At 41.1% G+C, this 13,130-nt stretch overlaps 1 protein-coding gene across 5 annotated transcripts in view; it reads right to left on the bottom strand.

The window, feature by feature from the left end:
- The window catches only part of LOC132817248 (putative methyltransferase DDB_G0268948), a 167,535-nt gene that overhangs the window by 106,032 nt on the left and 48,373 nt on the right, over positions 1-13,130 (bottom strand). For 2 of the 5 annotated variants that reach the window (XM_060827608.1, XM_060827603.1), the window contains exon 2: positions 6,934-6,977. The exons of the other annotated variants lie outside the window; for them this stretch is intronic. In XM_060827608.1, coding sequence (XP_060683591.1) covers positions 6,934-6,966 — 33 coding nt within the window. In that variant the 5' untranslated portion in view covers positions 6,967-6,977. The remainder of the gene's footprint in view (positions 1-6,933; positions 6,978-13,130) is intronic. 5 annotated transcript variants of the gene reach the window in all.

The following is a 13,130-nucleotide window of genomic DNA, read 5'->3' as shown; positions in this document are numbered from 1 at the left end:
TGGGTCCTTTTCCACAGTCACTGAGTCCAGATATTCCAGAGATCAGTTAACTCTATGACATGGATCAGACTCAAACCTTCCCTTCCCTGCATGAATCATTTGTTTGCACATCAACTTGAATGAACGAATGAATGAAATAGGTTTATTGTCACAAGCACTCAAATGAGTGCAGTGAAAAGTTGTCAATGTCAGCACTTATGAAGCCATCTTAGGTACAAGATACCTCAGTAAAAATACTTAAGTATTTAGTATAAAAAAGAAAAAAAAGTCCAACATAAGAATAAAAATGAAAAAAAAATTCAATTTACAGTCCTTCCACCCCTTCAACTTGCTGACCCACTGGATCAGTTTTAAGTAATTGAATCCGACTTGTTGAAGGGGAATGTGTTATCTCCCTATTCACCAGCAGCACTCTTCACTTCAGGCATAATCAGTGAGAAACTTAAACACTGAAATACTTCACATTGTGAGAGTTGTCAGTACAAATCTTCGATTGAAAAACTTCCCTTGTTAAAGTACAGTATTGTACCAACAATAGAAATTTATTACAGAAATTGATTGATAACTGCACCATAAGTTGCACACCGCCCAATACTGTAACCAATGAAATCCCAGCCCTGTCTATTTGTGAAACTGAAAATGCTTTGCCACCTTTCTCAGTAGGCTTTTAAGAAACAGCCATTTTCTTCACAGACTGGGCTGGAGTGTAGGAAGTTTGACACTTCAAAATAAAATTCATAGAATGAAGACCTGTAGCCTCGCTGTGTTAGATTATAAGTCTCCTTGCTACTTTCTCACATGTTAAAACAATGGTGTGTCAGAAACTGGTCATAGCTGGACAGTGGAAATCACCATCACTGAGAATTTGATACATGCCCAGAGTGTACCCCCTACCCACTCCCTCATCACAACCAATTTCTCCACTCCCCCCGCAATGAAACTGTGTCAATTGAGCTCAGAGTCCAAACAAATTGGCCCTATCTGCACTTGGATTTCTGAACTGCTGGCTTATCCTGTTTAAGCCTTTTGAAGCCCAAGGTTTGGCAAGGGCTGTTCTTAGTGCTTTAGGTTGAATAATCATAAATTGGAACATTACAATATAAAGTTTTCCTGCACATTGGAATGGATGCAACTTAGCGGAATTACAGAGATAAACTCTATTGCTTTAAGAGATGGTATAATGTCAACCAATTACAGGCTCAGCAATTTAGAGCTTCTGGTCCATAATTATGTTTGGGTTATAACAGGAACTGGTTGGACTGGGCATGTAATGGGTATTTCCAGGATACTCTCTTTGCACCTCAGGAATCCGAGTTTAAATGTGTTTCAAATTAATGAGGTGGAAGCCTCCTAATTGATGCTCATGTGAAATAGTTTTGACCAGAGTCAAATGTTCTGGTATGTATAAATTCACAACAGATTCTGCTTTGCAGTAAATCTCACTGACAGAGACTGGGGTTTCAAATGCAAAATATCGGACTGAAGCTACAGGAAAGAATGGCATTGAGTATGTGATAAAGGTGTGTTGTTGGATCATTGTAGAGAGCTTTACTCATTTATTCTGTGACTGACACCCTGCAGAGTTTGACTGAACAGTTCAGAGAACATAAGATTTCACCTGAGCTGTGCCATACCTGATCTCGTCGTATCTGAGGCCGGGACAGGCACAGAAGTTCGGAAAGTGTTTCACTCCCTACCGTTGACATCTTTTACTTTGATGCACGTGAAAATTTGCCAAAAGAAAGTACACAGTCCAGATTTGGATCAAGAGAAATCGACTCCAGATGTTGTAATTGAGCAAACAACACACTTCAGCCAAACGTCTGAAAAGTGAAGAGTTGGCACGTCCTACCTTGCTCACAAGTAAGAAAAGCCATGCAGGTTTCAGAGTGAGGTCACTTGGAAGATGGCAGACAGTAAGAGAGAAGTTGAAGGAAAATCCAAATACCCCAATAAACGGGTGTGACAATGTACAAGGGCAGGTCTAGAATTAGAAATGCATTTCAAGGGACAGATTTCTATGAGATTTGAGATTGTTGTGCATTTCTATTATATCAAGCTCTAATAGAACAATTCCTCTTGTCAGATTTCTCTCTTGCTGATTGTGGTGGTATTTTGTGTGTTACATTTCACTCAAACTTGAGCTGTTGTGGGAAATTGTACTTTCACATCCATGCTGTAGTCTGCAGCTATGTGTAGCGATGGCTGCGACAAGAAGTAATTTTTATAAGTATTTCCTTCATGATCGTACCCCTTCTGTAATCTCCTTCAGTTTTAATCCTTTGAACTTCTCCACGTACCTTCAAATTTGGCCTCTTTGTGCATCCCCTTGCATCTCATTATTGGTCAGAAATCAGACAACACCAGGTTACAGTCCAACCTGACAAAGGGGCAGTGCTCTGAAAGCTTGTGATTTCAAATAAACCTGGTGGACTATAACCTGGTGTTGTCTGACTTCTGACCTTATCCACCCCAGTCCAATATTGGCACCTCCGCATCATAGTTCCCATTATTAGTGGCTCGGGTTTCAACTGTCTCGACCTTAAGCTTGGTTCTGAGTGTGGGAAAGGATTCACTCACTCAACTCATCTGTTGATTTAGCAGTGAATACATACCAGAGAGAGACCATTCACTTGCTGTGAGTGTGGGAAGGGATTCACTCAGTCATCCCACTTGCTGACACACAAGCGAGTTCACACTGGAGAGAAAACATTCACTTGTTCTACGTGAAGGAAGGGATTCGCTCTGTCATTTGGAAAAGTTAATGAATAAGAAATGTTTGGAGGGAACATTCCATGTCTCCACCTCTCACTACTCAAAATCTCTCTTTGAGTAAGGCATCCCAAAAGGGGTTTTGGTGTCAAATTTTGTCTGATAATGCTCCTGTGGGATCATTTACTACAAAGGTGCAACATAAATGATTTTGCTATTATAAGCAGTTACAAATTTTAGAGTCTAACTTATCTGACAAAATTAATGATGCGAAAAGAATGAGAATTTTAATAAAGTTTTGCTTTATTAAATCCAAACACTCCTCCAAAGCAAAGACAGATTGTAGATCATTTTGAATTACAGGCTTATACATATTCTTACCATGTGATAAAGTGTGGACCTATCATTAAGGTTATGGGTCTAGTGATGGAAAGTGGAACTAGTGTAGATTTAGTGTATTTTTGGCGGTACAACCTCAGTCGGCCAAAAAGCCTCTTTTGTGCTTTCTGATTCTCTAGTTACCTATCAAAATAAGCCCAATTTTCGTTTTAAAAATAGGTTTGTGCTTTGTCTAAATACGCTCTAGATCCACATTAGATCCTCTGATCCCTCTCCACAGTTGCTTCCTAACCTGATGTGAATTTTCAGCACTTATTTTCATTTTATGTTTGTGGATGTTCTGTTTACAGTTCACATTATCTATACAAAGTAACAGAAAGGTTGTATTAATGAGGCTGCGTGTGGTGCCTCTGCTATAACATTTCTCAAATAGTGAATTCTTGGCCATCTTGATGATAAATTGTCCAACTCGAAAGCACAATGAATAGACATGTTCAAGCTCAATCCCTGGTGTTGCGCTAACTGAATCCAAGTTGGTCATTGCATTTAGACATTATATTTGGATTAGCAAAGGTTCTGTGGCTTCCATTTCTGATTGCCATGCGGTGATGACCCCTTCCTCCAGCTTATTGGCAAAGGATGGCCAGTCTTTTCAGCCCTAAAGGTGCCCTTTTAATGACTAAAAGGCATTTATGTTGCTTTCAATCAGCCCCTGTGTGGCCCTTGCTGAACACCATCTTGCCAAAGCCATTACGAGCCTGCACAGATTCAGCAGATTGCAAGGCTGATTTAACACCAGCTTTGCCATTTTGTATTTATATTCTAGTTAATGGATTCTCTTAAGGACCCAGAGCGGAACAGCTGAACATGAAGAAGCTAGTGGATCATGCACCATGGCTTTGCCAAGATTGCAGAGTTTCCCCATGGTTTAGGGTATCATTAATTGTACACGTCTTTGCAGGCGTCCCAGCTCATTGCTAAGATAAAGTCAGAAGCATTAGCAACTCAAGAGACCATTCAGCTCATCAACTCGATGCCAACTCTGTGGGATGAACCTACTCAGTCCCATTTCCCTTCTTGATTACTGGAGCCATGCAAGTTTATTTCCAAGATGTAAAGTAATGTAACTGCATTTGGTCTGTGACTATGCTTTATATATTGAGCTGGTAAATTAAGCAATCTTGACAGCTGTCAAAATGAGTTCACTCTGTGCCAGTGTGTTGTTCAAGCAACATCAGCCAGTGCATCAAAGCAGAGGAACACTTCATATGAACACTCTGTATCATCAAGTATGCAATTGGAGTTGTATTACCTAGCCAGTGTGGAATGGGCCACAATGACCCACCGAGGTAGGTGCCCTCATTGATGGTATGTTGCTACCCAACATATTCTACCCAACCTAGAAATTGCAGAGCCACAGCCCTTTCCATCTTGGGTTTGACAATCCATAAAGACTATTTAAGTTAAACTTGTGGTGAACATAGATGTATTCCAAGTTGTTGACCTGGGTTCGATTTACAGCCCTCTCAGTTTATTGCAGTCTGGGAGTTACTGTCTGCAATTCGCCCTTTAAACTTTTTGGGGTTGATTCGATCAATTGACCAGAAAGTGATGCCTACAGCATCGGTTCATTTCCAATAGTGATTGAGGTCACCTTGAAGCCCTCGTCTTTTCACCCTCGCCTGAGATATAGAGACCCTCAACTTAAACTCACCACCAGCCATCTCTTTTTCTCTAATGGAAAAGCATCCTATTGTCCTCTGGCACTATGGTGACATTAACTAACAACTACCCCAGGAAGAAGGAGGCAGCTGATACATGCACATTCTGATGGGGTGTCTGTAAGTACCTATTTCAATTAGGAAGACAGCGGTGTAATGATCATGTCACTGAGACAATAATCCCGAATCCTAGACTAATGATTAAGGACAGTGATTTGATTCCCTCCATAGAAGATGGTGAAATTTGAATTCAATAAAAATCTGAAATTTTTATCGTCTAATGGTACCCATGTAGCAATTGTCATAAAACTTATCTGATTCACTAATTACCTTCAGAAAGAAAATCTACCATCCTTACCTAATCAATTGACCTAATTCCAGATTCCCAGCAATGTGCCTGACTCTTAACCACCTTCTGGGTAATAAACGATATGCAATAAATGTTGGTCCAGCCAGCAATGCCCACAAAACAAATTTAAAAATGAAACTACCCTTCCAGGCAACTACAACTCCAGATCCCAATTGTTGAAAAATCCCATTTCTTACCATCCCCTTTGTCACAGAATCCCCTTGGCCAGAATCCTGAACAAAATGACATCACAGAATAAATATTCCAGACCAATGTTATCCAACAAAACATCTAATGTTCTGTACAAAACCCAATGATCACCCTGCAAATTTTATCTGTTCTTATGCTAATGCACCTACTTGAGCTGCCTCTGACTAGGTATTGCCATAACCTGCAAATGAAAGGGGAGTGTGTCAGTGAGTTTGGTGCAATGTCACAGTTGACTCGGTTTAAAGGTGTAAGTGATGTGGGTAAGGTTGGCAGCAGTGTTAAGTACAAGAGGGGGAAGTTAAGAAATGAAGGTATGAATCATGCTTGACAGAAAATGTTGACATACAATTGGAAGGGTGTATTGAAAGGATCAGTGAGTGAGACCAATGGCTTATTTATCAGGATAAGGCAGATGAATGTACATTCACTGAATTTAAGCACTCGTGTCAGGTTTGTTATCTTCTTCTTTCACTACCACATCCAGACGCAAGTCTGCTGGCTCTGACTCCAATATCTAGATACTCCTACTGTTTTCCTTGTGTCTGGCTGGAATCAGCAGGAATCTGGGGGGAACTAACTTAACGAGTCATACCTGGTGCAAAGGAAAATGGCTGTGTATGTTGCAGATTGGTAATCTCAGTTTCATGGCATCACCACAGGAGTTTGTCAGGGTAGCAACCATCGTCAGCTGCTTCACCAATGACCTTCCTGCTATCATAAGGTCAGAAGTGGGAATATTCGCTGATGATTGTGTATCATTCAGCACCATTTGCAACTCCTCGGATACTGAAACAATCCATATCCAAATATAGCAAGACCTAGATGATAGCTAGGCTTGGGCCAACATTTACCAGGCACCAGCCAACTCCAAAAAGACTGAATCTAAACATCAACCTTTGATAGTCACTGGCATTCCGAACATTGATTTGCTCACAATCAGAAGGTTATCACTGATCAGAAACCGAACTGGACTAGCCATGTGAATATTAATGATGGCAGTAAATTAGGAACACAGAACCAAATAACTCACCTCCTGACTTCCCAAAGCCTGTCCATGAACTACAAGGCACAAGTCAGGAGTGAAAGGATTATTTCTTTTCATTTTTGTATTTTTTTAAATTGTGGACTGAAATGAAAAGAAGACTGTTTTAAAACTAGAAATCCAAGTAACCTGACACTTATGGCAAGAATTGTTTGAACAGCAGTTTAATCAATGAATAATTGAAGTATAGTTGCAGATGAAATGGAGCTAAGTGGCTCTGTCATCAGATGGATCATTGGTTGACACCAAGAATTTGATTAGTCTATGGATTAATCACCAGTTATCAATGATGAACTCCTTTTGCCTGCCAATAATGATGTGATTAGTTCTCAGATAAGTGAACACCTCAGGGTAATGGGTATATGAATAGGAAAGGTTTGGAGGGATATGGGCCGGGTACTGGCAGGTGGGACTAGATTGGGTTAGGATATCTGGTCGGCATGGACGAGTTGGACCGAAGGGTCTGTTTCCACGCTGTACATCTCTATATCTATGATTATGACTATTGTTGGAGTCATTACCGAAGTTTTAAAATAGATTCACAAAATTCACAAATTTACCTTATTTTTCAGACCCAGGTTGATGGAAAGCATGGACCAGGTTTCTGTGCTTAACAAAAATTACAAATTTTTACAAATAATTAGTCCAGATACAGGTATACATTTATAAACCACCACATATAACAGTATAAATTAAAACTGTAATCATTTTAAACGTCTTCATTTTGAACACACATATAAATCCCACACACACTTTATCTAAACACATACCATCCCCTGCCACATGTATAAACACACACACACATTGCCCCCAAACACATATCCTCCACACACACATTCCCCATACATGCATCTTTCTACACATACATATTCCTACCTACACACAAATACATTCCCTCAACACACACACCCCATCCCACATATAGACACAACACCCCTCACCCACCCCCAAACTCATTCCCTCTACACATACACATTCACACACACACACATCTCTCAAACACACACATATCACTCCACACATATGCATTTGCCCCCACACATATCCCCACCCACACATTCCAAACACAAACGCAACTCCCACAAACACATCGCCCTCCCACACAGATTTCTCCCATACACATAATCTCCAACCCACACACTCTTTCCCCCCACACACACATACACATTCTACCCCCAACATACACATCGTCCTCCCACACATATACTTCCAAACACACACTTATCCCACTCTTCCAAACACATACCCTTAGACACACACATCTCCCCCATACACACACATCACACTCCCACACAGATCCTCCAAACATTCATAACCATACACAAAACATCCCACATAACCCTAATGAGTTGGTACCTGTTGATCAGAAGCTTTATCCTTGACTTTCCTTTATTAATGTTTCTATGTGATGGCAAAAGGCAAAAATATCTCTAACTTGTCAATCAAAAGTCACATCTCATAGAGTACAGCACAGAAACAGACCCTTCGGTCCAACCTGTCCATGCCGACCAGATATCCCAATCCAATTTAATCCCACCTGCCAGCATCCGGCCCATATCCCTCCAAACCCTTCCTATTCATAGATCCATCAAAATGTCTTTTAAATGTTGCAATTGTACCAGCCTCCACCATTTCCTCTGACAGCTCGTTCCATACATGTACCACCCTCTGTATGAAATTAATTTACAGCTTGCTACCCTGGGGGGCGGGATGACAGGAGGGTGATGGAATATTCTCCACTTGTCTGGATGGGTGCAGCTCAAACAACACTCAAGAAGCTCCACACCATCCAGAACAAAGCAGCCCGGTTGAACACCAGTCTCTCCTCCACCAACACTCATCAACACTATTTACAAAATGCATTGTGGAAATTTACAGAGGATCCTTAGACAGAACCTTCCAAACACATGATCACTTCCATCTAGAAGGACAAGAGCAGTAGATACATGGGAACACCACCACCTGCAAGTTCCCTTCCAAACCACACATCAATCTGATTTAGAAATATATCATGGTTCCTTCAGTGCCTTTGGGTCAAAATCCTGGAATTCCCTCCTGAAGAGCACTGTGGGTCTAGCTACTGCACATGGACTCCAGGAGTTCCCGAGGCAGCTCACCACCACCTTCTCAAACGCAACTAGGGATGAGTAATAAATGCCGGCCCGGACAGCAACACCTACATCCTATGAATGAGTTAAAAAATTTGCTGCTCGATGGGTGTGCACTAAACATTTAGTTAAGTCTTGTTGTTCCAAGCAAGAAGACAATTCAGTCATTATTAACTCCTGCCAATCAAGTTCTCTAGCAAAGAAAACCAACTAATAGAATTCTGTAGCCTTATTCCTTTCAGTATTAATTGATGGGGATTTTAAAAATTGTCAGACTTATTTTAATCCAATATTTCTTTTCCCTCTCTTTCTGAGCTGATTTGACATTGATTCACCCATTTCCATCTCAGTCCTTGCACTGTTTAATTTCACATCCTTTCAATCTGACAAGTAATTGTACATGATTTCCAAATGTAGAGTTGCATTTACTCTTCTGTATGTGTATTGATCTCATAGTACCTTGGAGAGGTAGCTTGCCACAGAGCCTCGAGCAAGAATCATTTAACATGGGGAGGCTCTTGAACTACAGTTATCACATGGTTCTGGTTGACCAAGGAACTTTTCCAATCTTACCATCTGCTGTAGGCATATCAGAAGGAATTACAGGTTGACAATCAACCTGTTTGGCCAAGTCACAAACACAGATTCCTTATCCTGGTGTGGGACTTGAATTCAAAGCTTCTGGCTCAGAAGCCAACTACTGTGCCCCAAGACCTGCTTTGTCCTGTATGTAATTCTACAATGAATGTAATAAGTAATAACAAATGTAGCTAAATTCAAATCTTTTCCTCTGTGCAGTATCCAGGAATCTGCTTCCCAAAACAAGCTCAGGTTGTATTCCCTCAGATTACAAGATTATGCGATGAGTTTGCAAGATATTGAATGCAACCAATGGAGTGGATATTTCCACTGGTTGGGCACTAGAATCTGAGTATTAGAGCCAGACCTTTCAGGAGTGATATTACAAACTCTTCTACAAGAAGGTTGAGAGAAACTTTGCTGCATAAAAAAGAAATTGACGCTGAATTTGTTGTAAATTTTCAATCTAAGATTGATAGATTTTTGTTAATTGAAGGTATTAAAAGATTTGGGACAAATATAGGTATATGAAGTTATGTTGCAAATGTACTATGGTCTCCCTGAGTAGGGGAACAGGCTTGGATGAGTTAACTGTTCCTATATAAGGTAAAAATAAAGTCACTACATTTCCAGAGGCCCACAGGGTTGCTCTCTCACTGACAGTGAGTTTAACCTTAGGATCATCTCAGGTGAGAGCTGAGGGACAAGGTTGAAAAGATGGAGCCTTCATGGTAATGTCAGCTAGTACAGAAGTTCAACCTGCACTGTTTGCAACACAAACCAGCTATCCAGCCAACTGAGCTGATAGGGGGAAAACTATCAGGAAGAGTGATCAACATCAGAGCCATGAGATTCTACTTGACCCATGGAACTTCTGTCCTAATTTCCTGAGTACCTTTCTCATTAACTCACACTTGAAATGGACTGTCAAGTTGTGCATCATATCTTACACATCATTTAAAATTATGATAAGATAAAAGGCATCCTTAGCAAGATTTCCCAAGAGCCCATTATCAAATTACAGAGGGACCCCCATATCCACGGAATCGTTTTCTGCAGTTTCAGTTAACCGTGATTTACTGCGGGCAGAACATATTATAGGGAACCTTCCGGAACCAGGGACCGGGGGGTGCCAGGAACATAAACTTCCCATTAAATGAATGGGTTCGCTCCTATCCGCGGTTTTGGGCTTCCATGATAGGTTCCCAAACCTATCTCCCGTGGGTATGAGGGGACTACTGTTATGTGGCCCACAATCTCGTGATGGAATAGCTACACCAGAAATGTCCAAAATGTCAAGAAGTTAGTGTAAAATGCCATGCACGATATTCATGAAGGGAAATTATATTTGCCAGCAAGTCACGTTCAATCATTTGCAACAACAACCATGTGTTTGGAGAATGTTCCTATGGAAACCATGCTCCAGAGCAAAATTTATTTCCTTAATGTGCTGTGTTTTGACATTAATTATTAAATTATGACCTCATGCTGGTAAAGTTTAACAAGAAGTTGAGTATTTCGAAAAGTAACAGATGTTATAAATATTTGAAATTCAACAGATGCCATTAGTTTGAAAACCATATTTAAATGTCAGATGCAGATAACTTTGCGCTTGGATGTTGAGCTTTGCACAAAGGGCACATTGATTGCTTGAATCTCCCACTGTTATTGCTCAGAAGGTACGCTGTTTGACATTAGGACATATAACACATAGTGTATTATTGAGTAATAATAAGAGCAGTGTTTATGCCTCTCTGGTTGTATAATTAAGTTGCATTTATCCAACCTAGTCCTTTAAGGACAAAATAATGGTCTCCAATGGTAAGATAATGTAAATATGTCCATCCCCCAGAGTTTGATAATAAGTCAATTTACTTTTTGTGATAATATAGCTTGTAATTCCTAGCTCCTTCTTTGGTGGTGATGGTGGTGGTGTGGCGCAGCAGGGGGGAGTGGGGCAGGAGTGGAGACGCCAGGCTATCATTTAAGGTGGCTTAGTTAGTCATCAGAGCTCTGAGCCAGAGGTGGTCTGTTCAAGCCCCTTCCCAGAGAGTTGAGCACATGGTCCAGGCTGACACAACCAATGTGATGCTGAAGGGATGCTACGTTGTCCAAGGTTGAGATATTAAGCCTGTCCTGAGGTACCTGTTATAAAATCAACACTACCACAACACTAAATGGATATCTCCAGCCAGAGTGCAATAGCAAAATAATAAAGCAGGGAAATAAAGCATCAACGGATTCTATCTGAATCAGGCCAGTGAAAACTAGAAATTGAATGTTTCATATACGGGGTCAACATTTTGTCGCATTCATTCATGGGACATAGGCATCACTGGAAAGACCAAAACTTACTGACCTTCCCTAATTGCTTCGTAGTACAGAACGTAAACATTGTTAAAATTGAGAGGGAAGGGAGCTGGTTTGTATGCTCCATTTCAAAGGAGGAATTCATTGCAGGATGGAGAATATTAAAAAGTTATGCAAGGAAATTCTCAGATGTAGCTGTACATTCGAAAATATCAAATATGTCATCTCTATAACCAAAGTATGCCCACTTTGCTTGATGTGCTAATTGTGAAATCTGCCATTGCGTTTTCTGCTACTATCTAGTCGGGTTATGTGAGACTGGTTCATAGGTGTTTACCTGTAGCTAGAGACTAATCAGCTATAATAGCCATTTTTTTTGTCAAGTACAGAAATCTGTTCCATGCTTTCCATCAATCTGGTTTCAAAATGACAGGTATATTTGGGAATCCTGCAAACATTAAAATCTAACTTCTGTGATGACTCCGGGAATAGTAGAGCTACCCCAGTATGGGGCAACAATCCATAAGCTGCTGTAAGGTGCAATAGATCTGACATTGAGATAGGACAATGCTGTACAGCAAACTGTCTGCCCCTTTATTTATGGACTGCTGACAGCCATGACAGGCTGCCTGGCATTTTTTCTGTGCTGTACAGCAAGGCAGGGCAGAACTACTTTGAGGTGTTTTAAGCTCTAGCTGAGGGTGCGAAAGGCAAAAAGGCATGGCAAGGCAGAGATGATGTGAGCACGCGCTGAAAGATAGAGCGAGCAGTCCGGAGTCCAGTGACTGCCTGTCCCTGCACACAAGGTGTTCTTGCAGATGTACTGCAATGAAAGCCAGTGCACTCCTAAGTGCAGCATTGAAATACAGATCCAAACTCTAAGTGAATTAGAGATTCGGAGAAGGTGGTACATTTCAGATACTAATGTCCACGGATGTGCGGTGCGCACATTCGCTACCAGTGGAGTGAGCCCTGAGATGTTGGCACCAGGCATCCAAGGTGGAGGTCTAGAAGAGCATATGGCAAAACACAGTCAGCAAGTGCTTGCTCTCACTATTGTGTTGAAAATTCTTAACGTCTAGTTTCTACCCAGTTGGTAGGAAAATGGGAGTCTGCATCTTCATTAGGTAATAATGAGGGAGATAATGAGTAATAATCCATGCTAATAAGCCCCTTGCCACACTAATGAGAATCTTAACATGATATTCAAGATATGGTTAGATAACAGACATTTTGTTCTAGGCTTCAAGAAGAGCCTTACTTCACAACTCACTCAATTATCTCACCATTGCCCATGTTGTTTAGGTGCTGAGAAGACTCCACCCGAAGTGTCCAATATTAAAGTCAAAAAGTACGCTGCTGGAAAAGCACAGCATCCGAGGAGCAGGAGAGTCGATGACTCAGGCTTAAGCCCGAAACATCAACACTCCTGCTTCACAGATGCTGCCTGACCGGCTGTACTCTTCCAGCGTCACATTTTTCGACTCTGATCTCCAGCATCTGCAGTCCTCACTTTCTCCCTGTCCAATTTTAGACTCTGGCCAATCACAGTTTACTTCCCTGGTTTGAATTTAATCAGCGAAGACAGTGAACAGTTTCTGCTGCATTTCCCTGGAGAAAGTGAGGACTGCAGATGCTGGAGATCAGAGCTGAAAATGTGTTGCAGGAAAAGCGCAGCAGGTCAGGCAGCATCCAAGGAGCAGGAGAATCGACATTTCGGGCATGAGCCCTTCTTCAGAAGAAGGGTTCATGCCGAAACG

Source organism: Hemiscyllium ocellatum, chromosome 7 (genome assembly GCF_020745735.1).
Source record: "Hemiscyllium ocellatum isolate sHemOce1 chromosome 7, sHemOce1.pat.X.cur, whole genome shotgun sequence".
Classification (NCBI taxonomy): Eukaryota; Metazoa; Chordata; class Chondrichthyes; order Orectolobiformes; family Hemiscylliidae; genus Hemiscyllium; species Hemiscyllium ocellatum.
The sequence above is the reverse complement of the archived record's forward strand: the minus strand, read 5'-3'. Positions and strand labels throughout refer to the sequence as shown.